Below are 27,403 nucleotides of genomic sequence, written 5' to 3' on the forward strand. Positions count from 1 at the left end.
TAAATGGGCCAGGAAATGGGTATGCACAAAAATGAAAACTAGCATGCGCCTTATTTACGGTCTGAGTCCTTACTGCTGGCCATTGACTTAGCGGCAAGGGCTCACGTGCTACCAGTGCACTACAAATGCTGGCTCCTCCCACAACCAAATGGTTGACATGGACGTCTTTGGTTTCGAAAATCGTCAAAAGTCAGAAACGTCCAGATCTAGGGACGACCAAATCTAGGGACATCCAAATTTAAGGATTTGGATGTCTCTGACAGTATTTTCGAAACGAAAGATGGACGTCCATCTTGTTTCGAAAATATAGGTTTCCCCATCCCTGCATGTCGATGTTTTGCAAGGACGTCAAAATCGCAACTTGGATGTCCCTTTCGAAAATGCCCCTCCACGTAACTTTGTAAGTCTAAGAGCTTTGAAAATATGTTTCATAGTAAATTTAGGGGCACTTTTACTATGCCGTGGCAAAAAGTGGCCTGCAGCAGTGTGAGCGCATCTTTTGGGCACGCACTGGGCCAGTTTTTACCGCATCATGGAAAAAGGGCCTTTTTAAGGGGCTGAAAAATGGATGCACAGCAAAATAAAAACCAGCGCACGTCCACTTTCAGCCTGAGACCTTACCACCACCCATTGACTTAGCGGTAAGGTCACACTCAACCTAGGGGGTAGGCATGCAGCAAATAAAGTGCCACACAGTAGAAAATAGAAAATGTTTTCTACTGCATGTTTTCGGTGCATACCAAATTCAGAATTACTGCCTGGGGCATGCGGTGGCTAGGCGGTATTGCCAATTTGGCACACGCTGGACACGTAGGCCCTTACGCATCTTTGTAAAAGGGCCCCTTAGCTTAGTAACTTGTTCCCAAATGACACCAGGACTTAAGTTCTAACTAAAGCCATCTAGTGAGAACGAGGTGAACGAGAAAAGGAAGATGGTGCATATCACATTCTATTTTCATTCTATCACTAGACATCTTCATGTAATTTCAAACCGAAATGTAGATCTTACTGTTGTAACCAGTGCTTTTTTTGTAGAAAAAAGGTGCCGGTACTCATTATGGGGGGGGTCACCACATACAGTTCCACCCCTATGATAGCCACACCCCTTATACCAGCCATGGCGCATATAAACAGACATCATTGAAAATATTATACTAGTTTAGGAGAAAACAATAACGTGATTTTTTTTCATTATAAATAATTTCTGTAAGCTGTTACAGCTCCAGTATACCCAGTGCAAAATAAGACAGCAGATGTAAATTCTCAAATTGGGCATATTTCAAACACTAAAATGAAAATAAAATGGTTTTTTCTACCTTTGTTGTCTGGTGACTGTTTTTCTATCCATATTGGTCCCAGTCTCTGATTCTGCCGCTCTCTATCTGTTCCCTTAACTCCATTTCCATGGCTTCCTTTCCATTTATGTCTTTATTTTCCTCCTTTCTTCTTAATTTCTTGCCCTACATCCATAAGTAAAAACTGGGTCCTCCTCCATGGAATTGACTGGAGGAGGTATAACGTGGATCCAGCTTTTGCCTATTTTCTCCATCCATGTGCAGTTTTTCTCCTCTCTTCCCTTTCCCTCATCTTCATCCATGTGAATCTTCTTTTTTTTTTCCTTTCCTCCCCTCCATCCATGTCCAGCATTTCTTCTCTTCCCTCCCCTGTATCCAGATAAAGCAATAATTCTCTCTCCCCTCTCCTCCATCCAAGTCCAGCATTTCTCCTCTCTTCCCGCCAACCCCTCCATCCATCCATGTCCAGCAATTCTCCTCTATCTCCTGCTCTTCTCTCCATTTCCAGCATTTCTTCTCTTCCCTGCCCTCCCATCCATGTGCATCTCCTTCCTCTTTTCCCTCCCCTCCATCCATGTCCAGCATGTCTCCTCTCTCTCCTGCCCTCCCCTCTCCCATGTCCAGCGATTCTTCTTCACCCAGCCCATGCTCCTTCTCCCAGCCTGTTCTCCTTCTCCACTGCCTGCCAGCATCGGATTCAGCAGCGCGAATGGTGCAGCGATTGAGAGAGGCTGACAGCGTCGGAGCTTCTCTCTGGAAGTCCCGCCTATGAGGAAACAGGAAGTTGAAACAATATAGGCGGACTTGCAGAGAGAAGCTCCGATGCTGCCAGCTTCTCTCAATCGCTGCCTGCACGGTTCGCGCTGCCAAATCTGACGTAGTAGTAAGTAGGGGAGTGAGAGGAAGGGTGCAGGACTCGCTGGGGGGAAAAAGGTGCCAGTACGCCGTACCAGCACAAAAAAAGCACTGGTTGTAACCATGTCTATTATTTGCTGTATCTAATTTGAAAGTCACAAAGAAACAGCACATCTATGAACCAGGAACTTTTTACATTCAGAAGCGCAAGATTAGGCCATAGAATTAAAAAAGAAAGTGGTCACAGTGCTAACAGAAGTAATTTACTAGTCACACACACAATCAAGGAGTGACACCAGCTGCACATACTACACCAGGACATGTTTATCCACTCCTACCCTAGCTAATATTTAAGCACCTGTCTGACTTCACGTGAAACTTTCTTTAAAATGGTCCCCTTATTTTCTAACTCCTGTTACTCTCTCTTATCTATCTACAAGGCTCATTTTCGAAAGAGAAAAAACATTTAAAATGTGGCATAAACTGGGAGATGGACAATTTTCTCACCAAAACATCCAAATCAGTATTTTCAAAATCCATTTTCCAGATGTTTTTTTATGCTGTTCACCTGCAGTGTGTCCAAATCTCAAGGGGGCACACTGGGGGCATGTTAAGGGTGGGATTTGGACGTTCCTAAGACCTGGACATTTTTCTGCCATAATGGAACAAAACAAAAACATCCAGGACTAAAACTAAGACGTCTTGAGCTAGATCTGTTTCAATACCAAGTAAGCCACAAAAAAGTGCCCTAAATGACCAGGTGACCACTGGAAGAATAAAGGAATGACCCCCTCACTCTCCCAGTGGTCACTGACCCCTCCCACCCACCCCCAAATATGTACAAGAAACAGTACCTCTGTGACAGCCTCAGATGTTATAGTCAGTCCTATTCGAGCAGCAAGCAGGTCCCTGGAGTAGCCTAGTGGTTGGTGCACTGCACTATGGAGAAGGGAACCCAGGCCCATAATCCACTCTGTTACACTTGTGGTAGAAAGTGTGAGCCCTCCAAAACCCACCAAACACCTACTTTACCCACATATAGGTGACACCTGTAGTTGGGTATGTAGGTTTTTGGTGGGCTCACCATACAATATAAGGGGGTAACGGTGAGATATGTACCTGAGAACTTTTAGGTGGATTCTCCTCAAGTCCATTTTAATAATGGTCTATGGACTTTTCCTTTAGGAAGCCATCGTTTACCCTGATAAGCTAACTGCTTTTACTACATTCTCCAGCAATGAATTCAAGAGTTTAATTACATGTTGAGTGAAGAAATATTTTCTCAGATTCATTTTAATTTTACTACTTTGTAGCTTCGTTGCGTGCCCCCTGGTCCTAGTATTTTTGGAAAGAGTAAACAAGCGATTCACGTCTGCCCGTTCCACTCCACTCATTATTTTACAGACCCCTCAGCCGTCTTTTCTCCAAGCTGAAGAGCCCTAGCCGCTTTAGCCTTTCCTCATAAGGAAGTTGCCCTATCCCCGTTATCATTTTCGTTGCCCTTCTCTGTACCTGTTCTAATTCCACTATATTTTTGTTGAGATGCGGTGACCAGAATTGAACAGAAAATGTTGTATTTATTTCTATTGTCATATTAATTTTTCTTTTGATCATTTTCTGATTTAATTTGTATCCCAATATTTTGGTGTTACTTGGTTATTGTATATGTAAAGTGGAAAAATAGAATTAAAAAAACATTCAGATTTAAAATTAATAACTCATATGGTTAAAAGCCTTTATTATTATCAAATTACAAAATAAACATTGCTGAAAAAGACCAATAGAACATCTGCAATCATGCATTTACTGCACTAACTTGGGTTTTCACTTAATTGTTCATTATTTCACACTGTAAATTAGGCACATATACATATATAGGCATTCACAAATTAGATTATCTTTATCATATACAGTATCAATAAAATAGAAAAGATACTTATTTGATATCAATATAGTTATGCTGATTGCATTTTGAAATAACGAAGCTGATAATAGCTTCATACCTCTTTAAATATTGGCATTTTAAGCAAAACTATGTTTTCAACCAGCAAATTTGAACTGAAACGTTAGCATTAATATGTAGCTGAAGCATGATAGCTTGAAATAACAGCTAATTAAAAACTAGATTCATCATTTTAAATTACTAAAGAGAAAATACAATTTGAAATACTAAAAATTAAACAAAGTATTTACAAAAAAACTGTTTTATGAAACAAAAGGATACAATTTTGATGAAAATATCAGCATTCACTCAGACATGACAGCAAACTTTTAAAGCGATTCTTACAAGCTGGAGTTTGCGCTTATTAATAACAACATATGCAAATTCACATCAGCAGGATTCGATTAATAAACAGCAGCTCTGGCCTCTGACAGCAGCCTGCCGTTACTTAGATTTCCTTCTAAATTATAATTGACAATAAGTTCTTGTTAATTTTTTTTAGTCAACTGTATATTACAAGCAGCTGTTGGTAATTGTTGAAGTAGTGGCTGATCAGATATTATTGATTTCTCAAAGCCAAACCAGGCTCCAAAGGGTTAAAAAAAACTTTGGATCATTAGCTGCAGTCAAGTGACTAATATAAACGGATGATGAGGTTGCATTTTTGAACCTCGTCACTGTAACAACAGAATTTTGCAGCAAATGCATTATTTCCAAACCGATGAGAGTGTTGCTGGAGAGGAAGAGGGGCGGCAGCACATTAGTTATGATTCAGAAGGTGGAAAAATAACTTTTACGTCTCTGTTATCCTTTCCTTTGAAAAGCACCAGCTGTTGCTCCAGCTTCTGCTGCCTCCAGCTGTCTTTGGTTTGCCTCGTTGCCTGCCATATGATTTAGGTATTGGATTTTCTATTTTTTCTTCATGGAAAAGAAGAAACACATGTGAAAATTCACACCAAGATACACATTAAGGCTTTCAGGTTAGATTTTCAGTTTAAAATAACGGGCCTGTTATTAAAAAAAAAATGCTGGGCTCCTAAATTTGTACCACATTTTAGCCACACTTCAGAGTATAAATTTGCAGCTGAAAATTAATTTTAATTTAGGAGCCTAAAAATTATGCTTATAAATTTAGGCCTGCCATTCATTTGCCTAGGTTTACGAGTATAATTTCTATACCTGGTACTGAAAATCAGTGTAGGCTCCTAAGGGCCTTGTTTACTAAGGTACGCTAAAACTTAGCATGCGCTAATGCTAGAGACATAGGAATATATGGGTGTCTCTAGCGTTAGCGCATGCGCTAAAAATGCTACCGCACCTACATTGCAGCTTAGTAAACAGGGCCCTAACTTTTTCCGCCCAGCTTAGATCCACCCCTGCTGCCATCCACCTTTTATGCTCCTAAATTTGGGGGTTTAATAAAAATTTGAGTATCAGATTATGTTCTCAACCCTAACAAATGTTCAGAGAGACCAATTTATGAGCATAATTGTCAACACTGATAGCATAAATCCTTTCAATCTCAGTACTTTTATCCTGAGCCCTAGGGCTACATATACTAATATACAGTCTAAAATACAAATTTCTTTCTCAGTCTGATTTATTGATGAAGGACATGACATATTCTTGATATTACAGGCTGTGAGGAAGGTATTGATCAGATATTGTTATATTATAAAACCTTATTTTTGTAAGATGGTCACATGTACTGGTAGACACAAGCATCTGCATTTTCAGCAAACATTGATGTGGGGTTTTTAATCTTTTTGTGCTATGGATCCCTTTGAGAGGGTGGTTAAACCCATGGATCCCTTCCCAGAAAAATGCATTTTAATGCATAAAATAAAATATAGAACAGAGGAAACTAATTATGATGAAATACAATTCTCAAAATATTAAAAAATAACAAAAATAAACATGTGTGGACCATTATGAATTACACACTTTCTGAGAAAAAAAAATATGCTTTACAACATTACATGTATTCTGGTTTCACTTTTAGGGTAAAGTCATTTTAGATAGTGAGATTTATTCACGTTAACACTTAAGGAATCTAGAGGCTGTATATTACTTTGGGGGGTCTTTTAGTAAGCGGTGGTAAGCCCAATGCGTAGGGTTACCATATGTCTGGATTTACCTGGACATGTCCTCTTTTTGAGGACATGTCCGGGCAACCGGGCGGGTTTTGCCAATCTGCCCGTTTGTCCGGACTGCATGCATCATTCCTGTTGCTGATCTCGGCGCTGATTCAAAATGGCCGCCGAGAGTTGAAGTGACCTTGTGAGACTTCAACTCTCGGTGGCCATTTTGAATTGGCGCCGAGATCAGGAACAGGAAGGATGCATGCAGGGCAGCGCTCCAGGCAGGAAAGAGGGGGACTCTTTCCTGCCCCGAAGAGGTCAATAGACCACCAGGGCAGTAGTAAGGTAAGGGGAGGGGGGGGGGGTGACAGGGTGTGTGACAGGGGGGAGGGGAAAATGTGACAGGGGGCAGAGCGAGGGCATGAAAGGGGGCGGGGCATGTGTCCTCCTTTTTGGAGGACAAAATATGCTAACCCTACCGCTCACTAAACCGGAAGTACCGCTGGGCTATTGCAGAAGCCTGGCGGAAGTTCCCATCCTAGTGTGCACCATTTCCTGTGCTACAAAAACATTTTTATTTTTGTAGAGCCGGTGTTTCCCCAGCGGTAATCAGGCAGTGCCACACGCTGCCAAGTTACCGCTGGGTTAGCGAGGGAGCCCTTACCGCTATCTCAATGGGTGGTGGTATGTGCTCCCCCTGAAATGGCTGCACGGCTATTTCTTAAAAAAAAAACAAACATCCTTTTACCCGCTGGGGTAAAAGGGGGCCTCAGCACATCAAAAACAGCCCCCTTTTGCCACAGCTCAGTAAAAGGACCCCTCTGCAAGTTGCCTACATACACTAAGAATAGAAGAAGAGAGTCTATTGTACTGCTGTCCAGTTACATCTGTATAACTAAGATACACTTGCTGAGGGTCACACGACAGTAGAAGGAAGCAAACTAATGTGACAGGAATCTCCTAGCTCATGTTTCATGTGCGTGCTAGAAAATGGGGTTTTTTTCATTTAAAAAAATCTGATATCGGCCCCAAGAATTTGTGCTTAGACCTTAGCTAATAATTTATTGTATAGCACAGATACCTGTGTCATTAATCACAGGTGGCAAATAATGTGTGTTAATGGCATTACCTCATACTGTTAGTAAATGATCCCCTTTGTTATTAGAGAAAGTATGTTTTTATTTCTCTACAAGCAAAATGTTGATCAGAGCCAAAACATGCCGGTCAACACCACAAAGACCAAACCCATGGGTTCTGTAGAAACAATGTACCACAATCCTCTGTGACTTGGTAGTCTGGTAAAATGTTGAAAGGGCACAGTTTCCACATTCTTTGTAGAGATGACAAATCATGAAAATGTGATGATAACACAGCAGCCTTTCAATCTGACAGTTTGATTGCAGAGCTAAATAGCCACTTACAAGCTAATTTTCCGTGGCTGAGAATCTTTACTGCCATTGGTCTTTTGGTCAACTGAGTTACCAGTAATACGGGAGGAAGATGCTATGGCAGAACTAGAAGAAAAGCTCAAATTCCCAGTAACACTGGTGGAACGAGGTTTGAAGGTGTCATCTGAAAGAGAAGCATCAGAATGTCAATCGCAGGATTTGATCAGATGTCAGAACCAAAACAATCTGGGAGGTGAATGAGCTCACCTTTTGCTTGTTTGCTTAAATGCTTAGGACAAAATAGTGGCTGACAACAGGTTGTCAACCCAGATATAAACATTTTCATAGATTTGAAAGTTCTAGCTAGCAAAGCTTTTCACCCCTCCCCATAAGCACAAAGTGAGAGAAGAAGTAAATCAAGCCCCAACCATTTAATTTCAATATATTCTGTGACAGAAATAATCATCCTCTTTGTCACCTCCATCATTGTCCCTTCCCCCCAAATAAAAATAAAAAAAAAAGATGTTAAGAGAAAAAACAAAATCAGAGGGAAAGAAGGAAAATTAGGCACTCACTTGGGAAATAGTCTTCCAAGTACTGTACGGCTAGACCAAGAAAAATACAAATATTATTTGGTATAATTTTGAGACACATATTGTATGTTACATGTTAATAAAGAGCTACAAAACCCTCTTGTGCTGACAAGGGTGGGCTCCAGAACTAGGGGGTCTCAAGTGAAAAATGAAGGCGGCACCGATGCACACAATGATAATCACAATGTAGAATTAATGATTAAAGCAATGAAAAAATTCCAAGTGAGTGTCTTCAGTACACTGAGTGAAAGCAGGAGAGAGAACCCAGACACTTTAAGTAATACAAAAAACACCTTTGCTTGAGCAAATCCATACCACTTACCCACATATGGCAGCAAAGCAGCCTTTCCCACTCCAGGGACAGAATTGCCTCCAGAAAGTTTACTGAAAGACAATAATAATTGTAGGCACTTTAAGGATGTATACAAGTAGATTGGTTTGGGATGTACAACTTAAGTAGAGAGGTGTGGTAGCCGTGTTAGTCCACTCTTAAAGGGTATCAATAGAAATCAAACAAAATAAAAACATGGAAAAGAAAATAAGATGATACCTATTTTATTGGACATAACTTAATACATTTCTTGATTAGCTTTCGAAGGTTGCCCTTCTTCGTCAGATCGGAAATAAGCAAATGTGCTAGCTGACAGTGTATATAAGTGAAAACATTCAAGCATTACTATGACAGTAAAATAGATGCTATTGGAGATTCTACATGGAATGTTGCTACTATTGGAGATTCTACATGGAATGTTGCTATTCCACTAGCAACATTCCATGTAGAAGGATGCGCAGGCTTCTGTTTCTGTGAGTCTGACGTGCAGGACGTCAGACTCACAGAAGCAGAAGCCTGCGCGGCCACATTGGTGATCTACAAGGGCCGACTTCTACATGGAATGTTGCTAGTGGAATAGCAACATTCCATGTAGAATCTATAGAAATCAAACAAAATAAAACATGGAAAAGAAAATAAGATGATACCTTTTTTATTGGACATAACTTAATACATTTCTTGATTAGCTTTTGAAGGTTGCCCTTCTTCGTCAGATCGGAAATAAGCAAATGTGCTAGCTGACAGTGTATATAAGTGAAGCTTCAAAGCATTTCAATGACAGTCTAGCAAGGTGGGGGTGGGTAGGATGTATGCAAACTTACCAATAAAAAAGTGATTTTATGTTGCCAAGCACAAAGGATACATTTTCAACAGCAAACCTATTTTCAAAATATTCATATACCTTCCAGCTCACATAAACCCAGGTGATTTGCAAATAGAAAGTACATACATTGAAGATTGTCTTGCTATGTGTACACTTAAGCAACGCCGAAAGATGGTAGATAATCTGCACTTTTGCAGCATGCCTGTTATATGTTTACATCTAAAAGGAAACCTAAAATAAATGTGCAGATTTTCCACTCATACCCAAAATGTCTCCAGAATATTGCCACCAGACTGCATGATATGAAAGGTATGTGTATCTTCACGCCAACCTTGACATCAACTCCTGTGGATTCAGCAAATCTAACTGTATTTTTTTTTGGGGGGGGGGGGGGGGGGGGAGTAGACACTAACATTTATGCATCGATTGCATGCATAACTTATTATGGCATATATGCGTGTAAATGCCAAAATTCCACCAAGCACACAAAGGCAGTCTGGGCAGGACACACTTATGTATGTAACATCTAGATTCTTTTATTTATCTATAATGACATTTGCATCCCGCATTATCCCAAACAGAGCTCAGATTCAATGTAACTTACAATCCAGACAATATAGTACATACATATTATAGTTATAAATCTTCTGAAAGAGGAAAAATATTGAGTAAATTTATATATGGCCTATGTGTCACGGTCCTCTTGGAGTCAGGAGTTGCGCTGGTGGGCAGCAGCACTGGGAGGAATCACTCACGTTTCAGAAAGCACTGCAAGACCTGTTCCAACTGGACTCCTGTGCACCCATGATGACATTAGACACTGAGCGGGGCATTTAACATCCCCAGGTGCAGGTTTAGGTGTTCTTGCGTCGAAGCTGCCCTTCTTGCATTCTTGCTCCTGTGGGTCCTGAGATGCCGTTCCTTCTGCCTCTGCTCGACAGCTGCCATTCTGCTACCTTGCTGTTGGATTCCAGTGAATAGCTGACCTTGCTGTATGTGTGGTATTCAACTGTGTAGTATTCCAGCATCTGTGTGTGTGGGTTCCAGTAGCCTTTTGCGTCATTGTGTGTGTGTGTGTTCCAGCAGCCCTGTGCTTCGTTGTGTGTGGGGGTTCCAGCAGCCCTGTGCTTCGTTGTGTGTGTGGGTTCTAGCAGCCCTGTGCTTCGTTGTATGTGTGGGTTCCAGCAGCCCTATGCTGTGCTGTCTGTGTGGGTTCCAGAAGTCTTGTGCTTCTTTGTATGTGTGGGTTCCAGTAGCCGTGCTTCATTGTGTGTGTGGGTTCCAGCAGCCCTGTGCTTCGTTGTGCGTGTGGGTTCCAGCAGCCTTGTGCTTCATCGTGTGTGTGGGTTCCAGTAGCCTTTCACTGTTTTGTGTGTGTGGTAGTCTTTTGCTTCTTTGTGTATGTGGGTTCCAGTAGCTTTTCCCTTCATCATTTTCCCCCCCAAACCCACCTCCCCGCTCCCCCCATTTTCTATTTCTGTTGATGGCTCTCTCATTCTCCCTGTCTCCTCAGCTCGAAACCTTGGGGTCATCTTTGACTCTTCTCTCTCCTTCTCTGCTCATATCCAGCAGACCGCCAAGACCTGTCGTTTCTTTCTTTACAACATCCGTAAAATCCGCCCCTTTCTTTCCGAGCACTCTACCAAAACCCTCATCCACACCCTTGTCACCTCTCGTTTAGACTACTGCAATCTGCTTCTTGCTGGCCTCCCACTTAGTCACCTCTCCCCTCTCCAGTCAGTTCAAAACTCTGCTGCCCGTCTCATCTTCCGCCAGGGTCGCTTTACTCATACTACCCCTCTCCTCAAGACCCTTCACTGGCTCCCTATCCGTTTTCGCATCCTGTTCAAACTTCTTCTACTAACCTATAAATGTACTCACTCTGCTGCTCCCCAGTATCTCTCCACACTCGTCCTTCCCTACACCCCTTCCCGTGCACTCCGCTCCATGGATAAATCCTTCTTATCTGTTCCCTTCTCCACTACTGCCAACTCCAGACTTCGCGCCTTCTGTCTCGCTGCACCCTACGCCTGGAATAAACTTCCTGAGCCCCTACGTCTTGCCCCATCCTTGGCCACCTTTAAATCTAGACTGAAAACCCACCTCTTTGACATTGCTTTTGACTCGTAACCACTTGTAACCACTCGCCTCCACCTACCCCCTCCTCTCTTCCTTCCCGTTCACATTAATTGATTTGATTTGCTTACTTTATTTATTTTTTGTCTATTAGATTGTAAGCTCTTTGAGCAGGGACTGTCTTTCTTCTATGTTTGTACAGCGCTGCGTATGCCTTGTAGCGCTATAGAAATGCTAAATAGTAGTAGTAGTAGTAGTAGTAGTGTGTGGGTTCGAGCAACCTTTCGCATCCTTGTGTGCGAGTGGGTTCCAGAGAAGCTGCCAGCTTCTGTGTGTCTTTGAGTTCCTGGGCCACTACAGCTTGTTCGCTTACCCATCTCTGGTGTTGTCTAGATCCAGACGACACTGACCCTATTGTGGGCCTGTTACGATTCTGCTACTGGGGTTCTGTCTATCAGACTTCCACTATGTACCAAGGGCTCACTACCCCTAAAACATAACAATATGTTTCTTTACAAAAAGTAGTTTGTGAATTATTTTACAAGGTTGTATTATGTAACAAACATCAAATTATAAGCAGTTAAACAGGATAATGTTTGGAACAGCATTTTGCATAAAAGTGGTTACACCTGTCTTCCAATAAGTTTATTAACAGGCTTATTTTTGAAAGTGATCGCCGGCGATCTCTCAAAAGCGGCGAAATTGGTATAATCGAAAATGGCGTTTTTGACACCATCGCTGCTTTCCCGTCGCCGCGCCGGTAAAAGTTCAAGGGGGCGTGTCAGCGGTGTAGCGAAGGCGGGACATGGGCGTGGCTACCAGATGGCTGGCTTTTGCGGATAATGAGAAAAAAAGCGGCGTTCATCAGTATTTCGCCGGGTTTACTTGGCCCTTTTATTTTCACGACCAAGCCTCAAAACGGTGCCCCAACTGACCAGATGACCACTGGAGGGAATGGGGGATGACCTCCCCATAGTCCCCCAGTGGTCACTAACCCCCTCCCACACTAAAAAAATACAAATAAAAACCTTTTTTTACCAGCCTGTATGCCAGCCTCAAATGTCATACCCAGCTCCCTGACAGCAGTATGCAAGTCCCTGGAGCAGTTTTTAATGGGTGCAGTGCACTTCAGGCAGGCAGACCCAGGTCTATCCCCAACCCCCTACCTGTTACACTTGTGGTGCTAAGTGTTGAGCCCTCCAACCCCCCCCCCCCAAAACCCACTGTACCCACATGTAGTTGCCCCCCTTCACCCATAAGGGCTATGGTAATGGTGTAGAGTTGTGGGGAGTGGGTTTGGGGGGATTTGGGGGCTCAGCACCCAAGGGAAGGGAACTATGCACCTGGGAGCTATTTGTGTATTTTTTAAACATTTTTAGAAGTGCCCCCTAGGGTGCCCGGTTGGTGTCCTGGCATGTGAGGGGGACCAGTGCACTACAAATGCTGGCTCCTCCCATGACCAAATGCCTTGGATTTCGCCGGGTTTGAGATGGCTGGCAGTTTTTTCCATTATCGCTGAAAAACAAACCCGGCAAACTCTGGCATTTGGCCAGGCTAAACCGTATTATCGAAAAAAAAGATGGCTGGCCATCTTTTTCGAAAATAAGGTTCCGGCCAGCTGTTGTGCCGCCGCCAAAACAGATCGCCGGTGACCTATTTTGCCGGCGACGTTCGCTTATGCCCCTCTAAGTTATACACTTATCTCCAGCATTTAGGCAACAGCATTTATATCAGGTCTATGGCTGGTCTAAGTGCTTACACCTAACTGCAAGTGCACATATATATCTAGTTACTTTTAGGAGTGCATCTGGATTCACATCTCCAGCTGGCTGATCACGTACAATCAGTCTCCAAAAAAATGTTCCAGGCCATGTGGAGACTTCGGCGAATCAGATATCTCCTTCCCAGAGACTTGTTCCGTACCCTTGTCCACTGGCTTGTCCTATCCCACCTGGATTATTGTAGTGGTATTTATGTGGGTTGCCAGGCCTCCTTATTGAAAATGTTCCAAACAGCTCAGAACACTGCGGCGAGGCTCATCCTTAAAGAAAGGCGTTTTGCACATGCTGAACCCCTGCGCTTTAAACTTCATTGGCTGCCTGTACAGGAGCGCATCGCTTTTAAGATCTGCTCCCTAACACATAAAATCATTTATGGGACCTCCCCGGATTACATGCTCCCCTTGATCGACCTTCCGCCTAGAAATGCCAACCCTGCTGCTCGGTCCTATCTCCACCTCCATTTTCCGAATTGTAAGGGAGTCAAGTATAAGAAAATCTTCGCCTCGTCTTTCTGTTATTGGAGTCCCAAATACTGGAACGCACTACCTCGTCACCTTAAAACTCAAGAGGATCATGCCCTTTTTAAGAAGTTGTTAAAGACATTCCTCTTTGCCAAGACTTACCACTCAACTTGCCATGTTGATTAAAACATCCCTTGTCCCTTACCCTACCTAGTTCACGTTGTTAGTTTCTTCCCTCCAACCTACTTCTTTATGTTTGACTAAGCTATTAAGATTGTACTATTATTTAATTCTCTGTGAGCCACATTGCGCCTGCATGAGTGGGAAAATGTGGGATATAAGTAACAAATAAATAAATAAATAAATAAATAAATAGTTTAGAAGAACATAAACGTAAGCCGCATTGAGCCTGCTTTGAGTGGGAAAGCGCGGGATACAAATGTAATAAGTAAATAATAAACATTGCCATACTGGAACAGACTGAAGGTCCATCAAGATCCCAGAACAGTAAAACAGATTTTATGCTGCTTATCCTAGAAATAAGCAGTGGATTTTCCCAAGTCTATCTTATGGACTTTCCTTTTAGGAAATTATCCAAACCCTGCTAAACTAACCACTTTTACCACATTCTCTGGCAACAAATTTCACAGCTTAATTACATGTTGAATGAAGAAATATTTTCTCCATTTTGTTTTAAATTTTCTACTTAGTAGCTTCATTGCGTGTCTCCTACTCCTAGTATTTTTGGAAAGGGTAAACAAGCGATTCATGTCTACCCGTTCCACTCCAAACAATATTATGTAGACCTCTATCATTTCTCCTCTCCCTGTGACCTGTATTTGTGACCTAGATTTGCCACTGTTGGGGACGGGGTGCTGGGCTGGATGGACCATTGGTCTGATCCAGTATGGCTATTCTTATGTTCTCCAAGCTGAAGAGCCCTAGCCGCTTTAGCCTTTCCTCATAGGAAAGTCCCATCCCCTTTATCATTTTTGTCACCTTCTCTGCACCAACGACAAGCAGGATACAGTTTTTGCTCCCAAGCATCCTTTCTAGAAGTGTTTGCAGGAGGCTCATTGTAAACGTGTGCACCTTTCTGCCCGCCATTGTCATACAGGACCAGCTCAGTCTTCATTTTTTCATGGAGCGGCAAGGATATGCTTTTCATGTTGCCCCACACAGCTTGCATCTTTGTCTTTATTTTCTCTTTGTGGTGTCAATCTGTAAGTTGATTGTGTGGGGCCACATCCCTTTTAATTTCCTTAGTCAGGTTTTTTGGCATTTTTTTCCTTTATTTTCCATGGCCCTCTAGGCCCCTTTAGACCTTAGGCACCCAGCCAGCACAGTTTTCACCATTGAGCTGTTTGATTTTACTGTAGCTATTTCTCCTGACAGAAACAGTTTGAGTTCTGGCTGTTTTTATTTTGCTTTTCTGTCTGTTTCTATGTGCATTTCTTAAACATCTTTAAGAAATGCACGTAGAAACAAATAAAAACGCTATAAAAAAAATAAAAACGCCAGTACTCAAACCAAAATATCATAAGCCTGCTCAAACAATGTTAATTTAATTTTTTTTCCTAAAAAGCAACAGGGAAGGTTCATATCAAGGGATCTATACCTGAAAAATGCTCTTGGTGAAGAGTCATGCATCAACTGCTAAATTCTTATTGTGAGAACAAAGCTAACAAGACAGGAAGTACAGAATATCCAAATATTTTTAGGTAGTCAGGTGCATGGCTACAAGAAAAGCTTATGCACCAATACCAAGATTGTAAAATTAATCTAAATTCAATAGGCAACCAATGATGTTGTGTCAGATACGATGTAATGTGCTGTCAAAATGAGTCCAGGCCATCCTCCTACTTAATCAAGGGGCTCCCTTACCAACACCAAGACCTTGGAGTATAAAAGACAGGACCAGGCTGAGGTTAAGGAGGCCCAGGGTGAGAAGAGTTGAATCCCCAGTATATAACGCTGAAGCTACAGTTCCATAATCGCGACCTGGCTGAGATAAGCCAGGTTCAGAACTCGGCTGCGCTTTATCTTCCCCCAAAACCGATATGCTCATATCACCCCTCTCCTCAAGTCACTTCACTGGCTTCCGATCAGGTACCGCATACAATTCAAGCTCCTCCTACTAACTTACAAATGCACTCAATCTGCAGCCCCTCACTACCTCTCTACCCTCATCTCCCCTTACGCCCCTACCCGTAACCTCCGATCACAAGACAAATCCCTCCTCTCAGTACCCTTCTCCACCACCGCCAACTCCAGGCTCCGCCCTTTCTGCCTCGCCTCACCTTATGCCTGGAATAAACTCCCCGAGCCCATACGCCAAGCCCCCTCCCTATCCATCTTCAAATCCCTACTCAAAGCCCACCTCTTCAATGTCGCCTTTGGCACCTAACCATTGTACCTCTAGCCCAAGAAATCTAGACTGTTCCAATTTTTAATTGTCTGCACTCCTTGTCCTTTTGTCCTTCTTGTCGTTTAGATTGTAAGCTCCTTTGAGCAGGGACTGTCCTTCTTTGTTTTTTTGTACAGCATTGCGTAACCCTGGTAGCGCTCTAGAAATGTTAAATAGTAGTAGTAGATTTGTTATTGCCAGATTGAACCTTGTAAGTTTTGCTGTGGTCTGGCTAGAGCCAGACCTGAACCTCAGCAAAGAACCAAGAACCATTCGGCTGTGTTTGGGGTGTGGCAATCCCAGCAGTCACAGACTGTGTTTGGCCTACCACCAGAGACTTTCTTACAACAGAAGGTCCTGGACAGAAGTTTCCTATCCTATATCTTGGGTCCGGTGAAAGGAATAGGCCTGAGGATTCCTTTGAATAAATACTTATTTTGGTTACACCCCTTTGTCCGGCTGTGTTATTTATGACCCACTCCCCAACCCTCGCTTGGGATCTCACATATGATGAATGCAATACTCAATGTGCAGTCGCACCATGGAACGATACAGAGGCATTATAGTATTTTCGGTCTTATTCACCATCCCTTCCCTAATAATTCCAAGCATCCTGTTTGATTTTTTGGCCGCCGCTGCACACTGAGCAGAAGATTTCAGCGTATAATCTACAACGACACCTAGATCTTTTTCTTGAGTGCTGACCCCCAAAGTGGACTCTAGCATCAGGTAACTATGATTCAGATCATTCTTTCCAATGTGCATCACCTTGCATTTGTCCACATTAAATTTCATCTGCCATTTGGATGCCCAGCCTTCCAATTTTCTAAGGTCTTCCTGCAATATTTCACAGTCCACACATGTTTTAACAACCTTGAATTTGTGTCATCTGCAAATTTAATCACCTCATTCGTCGTTTCGATTTCCAAATATAGAGGAGGGTGCTATGGAAGTGAATTTGATAGCCACTCATGACGTATTGTTGTGGAAACTGCCCAGTCGAGAACCAGAAATTGTGTATTACAACACCGTGCTCCCGATTGGCCTACATGGAGCTCCAGCTACCTTCCACAGCCTTGTAGACCACCTACTTAGACCTCATGGCAGCTATATGCTTACCTAGACAACATTATCATCTATGGTAAAGGGAAGGGAAATGGGACTTGATACACCGCCTTTCTGTGGTATTTTGCAACTACATTCAAAGCGGTTTACATATATACAGGTACTTATTTTGTACCTGGGGCAATGGAGGGTTAAGTGACTTGCCCACAGTCACAAGGAGCTGCAGTGGTAATCGAACTCAGTTCCCCAGCATCAAAGTCCGCAGCATTAACCACTAGGCTACTCCTCCGCTCCAGTCTAAAGACTGGAAGACCCAGCATATCCAAGTAGAAGTACTGGATAATCTGCGGACCACTGGGTTAACAGCGAATCCCAAAAAGTGTTTCTTGAGAGGACAAGAAGTCCAGTATCTGGGGTACTCAGTCAGGAAAGGACAGGTGAGACCCCAGATCTGGAAGGTAGAGGCCATAACCCAGGTGCCAGTAGCCCAGATGAAGAAGCAAGTACAAGCCTTCCTCAAACTCATTGGTTACTATCGCCAGTTTGTTCCAGAGTTTGCTGAGAAAGCAGAACTGCTAATATGTCTATTAAAGAAGAAAGCTCCATAGAAGTTATACTGCACTGAAGACTGAATGGAGCTTTTCAACTCTAATGAGAGATATCTGTTCAGAACCAGTGCTGGTGAGTCTGGACTTCAACCGACCCTTCATTGTGCAGTCTGATGCTTCAGATGTTGGATTCAGGGCCTTTTTAGCCCAGGAAGTAGATGGGGAAGACCACCCAGTGGCCCACATTAGCAGGAAGCTGTTCCTGAAAGAAAAAAAAAATCATGCAGTAATTGAGAAGGAGACTCTGTCTGTCAAGTGTGCCCTGGAAACATTTCAGTATTATTTGTTGAGGTGACACTTCTTGTTGGTCACAGACCATCAACTCCTTCAATGGATGGCTCGACATACAGATTCCAATGCATGTGTAATGCGCTGGTCCCTTAGCCTTCAGCCCTTTAGCTATCAGATAAGACATCAGGCAGGCCGAGAGCATGCTAATACAGACTTTGTATCCTGGGAGGTGGACCCTTAAATGGCAGGCACTCAACAGGGCACAGTTGAGCTGAGGAATAGGGTATGTGAGGGGGTTGATAGAACAGTACCCTTCACCCTTAGGAACAGTCCCTCTAATAGCCGGGGTCACCTTAAGGAGCACTGGTCCTGCCCCAGGAAGAAGTGAGCCGGGAAGGGCGGAGCCCAGACCTGGGAGTATAAAAGACAGGGCCAGACTGAGGTTAAGGAGGCCCAGGGAGAGAAGAGTTGGATCCCCAGCATATGACGCTGAAGCTACAGTTTCATAATTGCAACCTGGCTGAGGTAAGCCATTTGTTCTTGCCAGATTGAACCTTATAAGTTCTGCTTTGGCTGCAGCCAGACTTGAACCTCAGCAGAGAACCAAGAACTATTTGGCTGGCGTGGCAACCCTGGCAGTCGCAGACTGTGTTTGGACTACCGCCAGAGGCTTGCTTACAACTGAATATCTTGGACTGCAGAAGTTTCCTATCCTATATTTCAAGACCTGTGAAAGAAACAAGCCCAAGGATTCCTTTGAATAAATACTTATTTTTGGATTCACTCCTTTGTCCGGCTGTGTTATTTACCGGCCCACTCCCCAACCCTCGCTCGGGATCTCACATCCACTTTGAATTGTGGTTCTTTGTCAAGTTCAGTAGAATATAAATTCTGTTAAATAAAAAAGACCATTTACAAACACTTCTTTTCTGGATGAACTCTCTAAATGCCTGCTATAATCAATGGCCAGACTAACCACAATGACCTTGGAGTCTATCAGTTTTGACACCAGTATGAAATCTCTGTGCACAACTATGATTATGGAGCCTCTTTGAAGTTTTATTGTATTTTCCAAGAAGACATAACTATAGTGTGAATATGTGCATGTGTTTAAGAATTTGAGCAAAAAGTGTGCTCACCTGTGGTTTGTTCTGGCAAAGAGAAATGAGTGTAACAAGCCTTGAACTATTACAGAAAAGGCATAAGAAGTCCTGAGATAAATCCCCCAAAATAAAGTAAAAGTAGTCATCCCATCTCAAGGGACAATGGATACAGTTGCACATCATCTCATTCTTTTTCTGTTCCTTTGCACTTCATGGAGATAGTTCTGTTGCACATACTCGGAAAAGGTAATACCAGGTTCAAGTGTGATATTAAGTATTGGTCTTTTTTGAGCACTCGATAAATAGCATTGAGTAGCAGCATGTTCAGCAAACCTTCATTTTCGAATGTTATTTTCTCATTCACATGCACGGCTACCTTCTAGGTCCACTCAAACATGCCTGAATAGGCGTCTTGCACAGCATTCTATTTTGAGTGCATACCAGGGTCACTTATTTCATAGGCTTCCATGATCTATTATGTTCTCATATAACATTCGTGGAGTTCTGAAGCAGAAACATTATCCTAATACTATACGGGGGGTAAGTTTCAATAAACTGCTAAGTTTCAAGGTACATGGCTGTTTTTGTACCTATATACTACCCAGGTAATTTTCATTTGAAAATGAGTTAAAAGAAAAGAAAAAGAAAGGAAAACAGACAAATTTCAAGATCTCTATACTCTGCACTTGCTATATCTATGGCCCAACTGTGCAATACATGCGTATGTCTGAAAATTGAATATCCTCTCTTCCAATCTAAACACACATCTGAGAAAGTCAGTTGTTCAGTGGCCAAATATTGGATCATAAAGTCTCTATGGCTTTGTAAGGTACTATGAGAATGCAAACTACTTTAGAAATTAAAATGATTATTTATTAACATAAGCAGAAAATGTACTTTTCCAGCATTTATAAAGAAGAGTAAGCTAGTGATCTTTTGAACACAGAATTAAGAAATTTAAGAAATCATACTTGGGATATTTCTCTAAGGTGCCATGCTTGGAATTAATTGCATGATGACTAAAAGATCGACTTCGAACCAGCTTGGTCTTCTTGACTTCTTTACCTGGACCAAATTAACAAAAATACAAGAGAATAAATTCAAATCTCTTTATCAGTGATTTATATACTTACTAGGAATATGGGTATACTTCAAACTATCTCATTTTTACAGCAGCAAACCATTAGAAACATCAGCCTGCTGTAATGATTGGGTGCAACAATGTGATTATGCCCTGGATTTCTGTAATAAATAGACAACCAGTTATATTATACATTCTGATCTATCTATTCAAATTCCCTCTATAACTTTAATAGACAACATATATCTTCACTTTTCTACCCTATGGTACAACAGTAAAAATTCTGTATCCAACTAAGAGCTGTAATACACAGATGAAGGCGGATAAAGACCATATGGCCTATCCAGTCTGCCCATCCATGTCATCTACTATCCCTTTGAGATCCTATGTACTTGTCTCAAGCTTTCTTGAATTCAGATTCAGTCTTCGTCTCCACTACCTAGGAGGAAGAAAAGAATTTCCTCAGGTTACTCCTGAGTCTGTCCTCTTTCACCTTTATTCTATGTCCCCTTATTCCAGAACTTCCTTTCAACTGAAAGAGGCTTGCCTCCTGTGAATTTATGTCATGGAGGTATCTAAACATCTCTATCATATCTCCTCTTTCCTGCCTTTCTTCCAAAGTAATACAGCAAAATGACAACAGTGATGCAATCTGTCAAGCACTGAGACTCCCCAAGTCAACCTGTTTTCTTTCTGGGCTTCCGGTTCAACTAGAATCAGGTTTCACTGGGCTATGGTGTCATGAGCCTTTAAGTGCAACTATCAATGGATTTGTTTTCTTATTTTATACCCTCCTCCCGCATTACTTAGCTCAGTTAGACTACCACTGAAGTTCAAGTCCTTAGCATGGGCTTTCTCCAAATCCCTGCAATTGTGGGCAATATGTCTCACTACTAAGTTCTGGTGTTATAGAACAGTTTTAGACCAGGGGTGAAGCCATGGGTGAGCCTGAATTTATCCACTTTTGCCTTGGGCCCACCTATCAGGTGCACCAATCATGTAGCTGGTGGGGATCCTCATGCCCCATCAGCTGAAGAAATCCAGAGCTGCCCCGCATCAGCTAAAGCAAGGCAGTCAATGGAAGCTGAGTGACTCACTGATGCTGAAACTGTGTGCACAGTCAGTTCTCGAACATGCTTAATTCATGTACAAGAACTGAGCAAGCTTGCAATGCTGGCATCAGCAGGTCAATCTGCTAGCACCGACTTCCACGCTATCAGACTTGTGATGACTCTAGATTTCTTCAATTAGTGGGGCTTGGAGATCCCAGCCAGCTAAGATACTTTTAATTTTAACTTTTTTTGGAGGGTGGGGGAGAGGGAGGAAATGGGCTATTCAGTGCTCACCCATATTAACTAATGCCCCCCCACAAGAATTCAGTTCTGGCTATGCTACTGGCTTGGAATCTTTTTATCCAAACGTTGCAAATGTTGTCTCTGCAGTATCCCTAGCCATAGCTGGCATGAGGAATAGACAGCTGACCCTGGAATTAAGCCAAGCTCCTCTGTATGGCAGTGACTACATCCTCTGTTTTTATTCCTTTTCTATAATCCTTGCTAGCAAACTTACTAAAGCAAAACTCTTAGCTGAGAATCTGACAAATGTGCTCAAATCACCAAGTAAATGTTGCTCATGAGTGATGGTTAGGACACCCTCTCAGAAACTGTGAATACTTCTCTCACACTCTTGGTCATCAAAGAAGCAGAGGTTAGGTCTAAGACTAACACAGTGGTGCAGCAGTAGTGATAGGAAACCCCCTCATAGTAAAACGTGAGTGCCTAAATGTAAGTGCCGTTTGCATACCCAGATTATAGAATGCTTAGCACTAACGTGCATGTTATAGATTTGCACGAAAGCTCTAGTTTGGTGCTAAGCAGTACTCTATAATCTTAGTGTGTAATTTGTATAGGGCACAAATGCAAAGGGCATTCACATGGGTGGGGCATGGGGGATCTGCCACAATTATGCACCTATTATTTACACACTAAAGTGCCACATCTAGGTGCATGCATTTATACCTGCTATAGCCATGGCATAAGTGAGCTGACTAAATGCTGCCATGTATGTTAATTTATGCTAGTATTCTATAATGGAATCTGGGCAACCCCTTATAGCATTTTGGCACGCTTTATAGAAGCTGCCCTAAAATAACTTTAGATACCAGTCTGTGACATTTGGTTCATAAGTGTGCCCGGATTGCTTGCATGCACATATAACTATAAATTAATATCTATATACGATTGACTTGTGGGTGCTAAAAGGTTTTTGGGCAAATACAATGTACACAAAACCAGGGCTGTGTGAAAACATGAAATAAACATTTGAAAATAGCTACAATTTCATTTAAAATGAAGAATAACCAAACTTTATTTTTGGCTGTGCATATCCCTAGACTACATGAAATATCAGTGCTCAAGTGGGCAACTGTGTATTTAAAAGACTGAGGCCAAAATATTGAAACAGAAAGAAAGGGACAAAAGAGTTTTTCCACTGGCACGAGTGGGAAGTAAACATTTTGAAAGAGATCAAAAGGAATAAACAGGCAGCATTCAAGTAGCGTGTGTGTATGTGTGTGTGTGTCTGGCTTTGATGAAATGCTTGCCTTCAGACATGTGGACCTGGTATACCCTGTTCTTTTATTACTGGGAAAAGATTTTACAGAATTGTAATTACTTATCTGGCGATGCTGTTTTCTTAAGATAGTATGCACTGTTAGATCAACTGACCTGACAAATGCAAAGATGGCTAACCTTATACATTCTAGAACTTTCTTCAAGTGCACACACCACTCAGTGGGTTTAGAATCCTTGGCAAGAATCAATTTCAGTTCCTTTTAATAGTGTTTAACAGAAGCAACAAAAGAAAACTCTTAAATGGAGAGGTGGGTGGGTTGTGTGACTGTACTGGAACTCTACCTCAAAGAACAGTAATTAGAGGCAAGTAATTACCCTTTCTCCAAAAGATAGCATCTATAAAGGAGTCATACTAAAGACTAGCTAAAAATTGTTTGTCGAGGGCAAAAAAGAATAAAAATGTACCTTGAAATAAAGGAATAGTTATTCTGTGCAGAAGTCTAACACTACTTTAAGCAGCAACTCTGGATGGGAATTTATCATCAAGATCTGAAGTTAACAATGTTTGGGCTCAACGGTTGTTATCAAAAGCGTACATTTTCAGAGCAAATTTATAAATGGGTTCAGGGTCATGCTATCACATCAAAAGGAACATTTCTCCCATTCTAGTTTAAGGGTAGGCAAACCTTTAGGCCCAATCCAGGTTGGGAACAGTATAATTGTATGGTTTATAATGTGATAGGAAACCCAGATCCCTGTTAATTCCTGTCAGATGGGTATCAAAATACATAATTTTATGGTTTTATGTTTTAAAACAACCCAGGAATGTAAGGCCTTTGAAGTTAGGATGATGAAATATTTGGACACCCATTTGAAAGGACTTAACAAGGATCTCAGTTTCTTATCACATTATAAACCATAAATTATACTGCTTTGTTACCTTCTGATTACCATCTGATTACTCCTTTCCTTCAAGACTATTATTGAAATAAATACATAAATATTGCCATACTGGGAAAGACCAAAGGCCCATCGAGCCCAGCATCCTGTTTCGAACAGTGGCCAATCCAGGTTACAAATACCCGGCAAGATCGCAAAAATGTAGAAAACATTTTATACTGCTTATCCCAGAAATAGTGAATTTTCTCCAAGTCCATTTAATAACGGTCTATGGACTTTTCCTTTAGAAAGCCGTCCAAACCTTTTTAAAACTCCGCTAAGCTAACCGCCTTTACCACATTCTCTGGCAACGAATTCCAGAGTTTAATTACACGTTGAGTGAAGACAATGTTTCTCTGATTCGTTTTAAATTTACTACATTGTAGCTTCATTGAATGCCCCCTAGTCCTAGTATTTTTGGAAAGCGTGAACAGACGCTTCACATCTACCCGTTCCACTCCACTCATTATTTTATAGACCTCTATCATATCTCCCCTCAGCCGCCTTTTCTCCAAGCTGAAGAGCCCTAGCCGCTTTAGCCGTTCCTCATAGGGAAGTCGTCCCATCCCCTTTATCATTTTCGTCGCCCTTCTCTGCACCTTTTCTAATTCCACTATATCTTTTTTGAGATGCAGCAACCAGAATTGAACACAATATTCGAGGTGCTTTTCATGTTTCTGATATATATTCTGATATTTTGTCATCATTTGCATATACTTGACCTGGAGAAGGTTCTGCCTTTGAAAGTTGGTCAAAAACATATTTAGTAAAAAAAAAAAAAAAAAAAGGTAGATTTTATTTTCCTTTCTTGTGTTTTGCTTCATTTCTATTTATTACCTTTAAAATAGGCTATCATGGCAACATTAACTTTATCCTGGGAGGAGTTAAGGAAAGGATTTTGCTCACATCTAGTCAATGCTAGTTCAACATGACATAAAGGGGCCTTTTTACTAAACAGTGTGAAAAAGTGGCCTGCACTATCCCCAGCTCAGGTCTTTCCCACACACTAACACCACTTTTCTATTTCTACAATAATGGCAATGCACTAATTTTCCCATTAGCGCATGAGTACTTACTGACGCCTATTTTGTAGGCGGTAAAGGCTCACGTGCTAACCACACACTAATCAGTTAACATGCAATTAGTGCAGAACACAGCTATTCTTTGTCCTGAGACCCGCCCCAGCACAAAAAATAAAAACTCTTAGCGTGTGGATATTGCGTGTGCATATGCAAAAACTACCACAGGATGCCTGAGTGGGACACCTAAGCACGTCCTGCAGTAGTGCATTTTAACCTGCGGTAAGCGTGCATTAGTGCTTACCGTAGCTTATTAAAAGGACCTCACTGTCCAAAGAGAAGAGAAGGAACCTAGAGAATCTACTCTGAATTACTCTTTTAATTGGAGAAGATTCAGGCCCCTCAAGATTAAAATGAGTCCACAACACAGTAAGTGCAAGAGGATTAGGTGGCCTAGTCAAACCTTCAAGCTTTGTTCCCCATTAACTGATTTTCCCTAGCACCTCTTCACAGAGAGATGGTTTCTATTCCTTTACTTAGCTTCCTTCGACATATGTCATAGAAACCAACAAAAGACAACTAACCATACTCAAATCCCTGTAATCTCTATATATTAAACACACCTCCGACATTCTAATGAAGCCTCCATAAGTCCCAACATTCTAAATTTGTGGTAGTGTAGATCAAAGTTTGCCCATGAGTGTTTGCCCTGCCCTCGCGTCCTGCAGGCACGCAGGCAGACAGGCGGCCAGCCTGAACGTTGGAGGGAGACAGCCAGCCACCCACCCAACCAGCCAGCACACTCTCACACAGACAGCCTCACTCTATGTCACACACACACACACACTCGCACATTCACTCTGTCTCTCTCTCTCTCACACAGTCACTATCACACACACTCTCTCAAACATACACACTATGATGAAAACCTTGCTAGCGCCCGTTTCATTGGTCTCAGAAACGGGCCTTTTTTTTACTAGTTTTCAATAATCAATGGAAAACAAGAATGAGGAGACAACAGAATGATAATAATAGACCACCACCAGCCAGCATGAATGACCACGAGCAATATTCCACGGCAACAACTTATAAATGGGAACACTTAGGATACTCATCCATCAAAAGGCTCTCAAGCCAGACCACACAACCTTAGAGCGCTTGCTAGAAATGGACTGCCACAATTCGGTCAGGAACAGTCTTAATACTAAGAGACCTCTTGGAAAAGACAGATATAGGTTTCCTGTTCATCTCAGAGACATGGCTCACTTATGCCGACAGTCCAATCTCACCACACTTATGCCCACCAGGATATGATTTACTCCACGCACACAGAAAGGGTAAAAGAGAGGGAGAACTAGCCATATTCACCAAAACCTTCTTCCAGGCCTCCATAGTGAGTTCAGGAATGCACATTTACAGACAATTCCATAGGAACCAATCAGATAGGCCTGCTTCTCATATACTGCCAACCAGGATCATAGTCTACAGTAGAGACCATATTATAAGAAACTATTGCATCCGCCTTATCACAATTTTCCAGAATTATCATCTTAGGAGAGTTAAACCTACACCTAATGCTGGCTTTATGACATTTATTAGACGTTTTTCTCTTTCAAAAATTTGCACCATAGTAACCTATAGAACTTTGTAAGTCTAAGTGCTTTGAAAATGAGCCCCAGAGCATGTTATGGTATGCTACCAAGCAATAGTATACATTATTAATGAAATTGCCCCAAAACAATAAAAAAATGAAAATAACCTATATAAATGACAAGGGATGCAAAATATATTTTTGTGCCTACACACCCTTACAAAGTAAAGACCAATTCAGAATTAATGAGTGAAATAGTAAGTGAACACCTAGTTTCTTTTGCAGGATTAGTTAATTATAATCAGGTGATTACATGATTGGCTAACAAGTAAATCACCCTGTAAAATAAACCTGCATGGCTGAGTTTGCTCATCCTGTTCTATACAAAAGTCTAAAATGTTTGGAGTTTGGCCTATGAAAAAGAGTAGTTGATATGAATTTGTCTGGACAGGGTTACATGACCGTTTCTAAACATCCGGGGCCTACCCATTCCTTATCTGACGGAGAATCTACAAATGGTAAAGTTGAAAACTATAGCGGTTGCTCCACCAAATCATTTTAAGAGCAAATTGGAAAATCATACACAAAACCATAAGGAACCATATGCTAATATCTAAAGATCTATAGGCCTTCCTGTGGCTAATGTAGGAGTTCATGCATCATCTATTAGGGAAAAAAAACCCTGAAAGAAAGGATCGTTAGAAAGAAACCACTGTTTTCTTTTTTTTAAACTTTATGTTTAAGAGTTGCCAGCATACAAAAATTAAGACACAACATACATAACAACCAGACAAAATGTAACAAACCAACTCTATCAGCAAAGCTCACAGAACATAGGAAGGTGCTCCCCGTCTAACAACCCAACTACGAGCCCTATGCTGGTAACATGACAAAAACTAAGCTAAAGAGAATAACTCAACCACCACCAACTCCCCAGATACACACTGGACCCCCCCCCCCCCCCCCAACGACCCTAATAGCTCAGAACAGAAGCACTATCATCAAGGTAACAAAGGTCAAGCTGAGGCAAAGATTATAGATCAATAGGAATAAGAACCCGCAACTTGCCTTTCATACCACATCAGATTCTGTCATATTTCCGATGAGTTCAGATCCCAATAGAAGGGGACTTGCGAAGCTCTCCAATGTCATTTTGGCAG

At 41.9% G+C, this 27,403-nt stretch overlaps 1 protein-coding gene across 1 annotated transcript in view; it reads right to left on the reverse strand.

The window, feature by feature from the left end:
* Positions 1-3,641: 3,641 nt before the first annotated feature.
* LOC115458920 (serine/threonine-protein phosphatase 4 regulatory subunit 4-like) overlaps positions 3,642-27,403 on the reverse strand; it is a gene marked incomplete at its 5' end in the record, with an annotated part of 224,254 nt that continues 200,492 nt past the window's right edge. The window contains 5 exon segments of the mRNA XM_030188773.1: positions 3,642-5,010; positions 7,595-7,745; positions 8,137-8,166; positions 8,477-8,538; positions 20,012-20,105. Of these exon segments, the coding sequence (XP_030044633.1) occupies positions 4,986-5,010; positions 7,595-7,745; positions 8,137-8,166; positions 8,477-8,538; positions 20,012-20,105 (362 nt within the window).

This window comes from Microcaecilia unicolor, unplaced genomic scaffold (genome assembly GCF_901765095.1).
Source record: "Microcaecilia unicolor unplaced genomic scaffold, aMicUni1.1, whole genome shotgun sequence".
Taxonomy (NCBI): domain Eukaryota; kingdom Metazoa; phylum Chordata; class Amphibia; order Gymnophiona; family Siphonopidae; genus Microcaecilia; species Microcaecilia unicolor.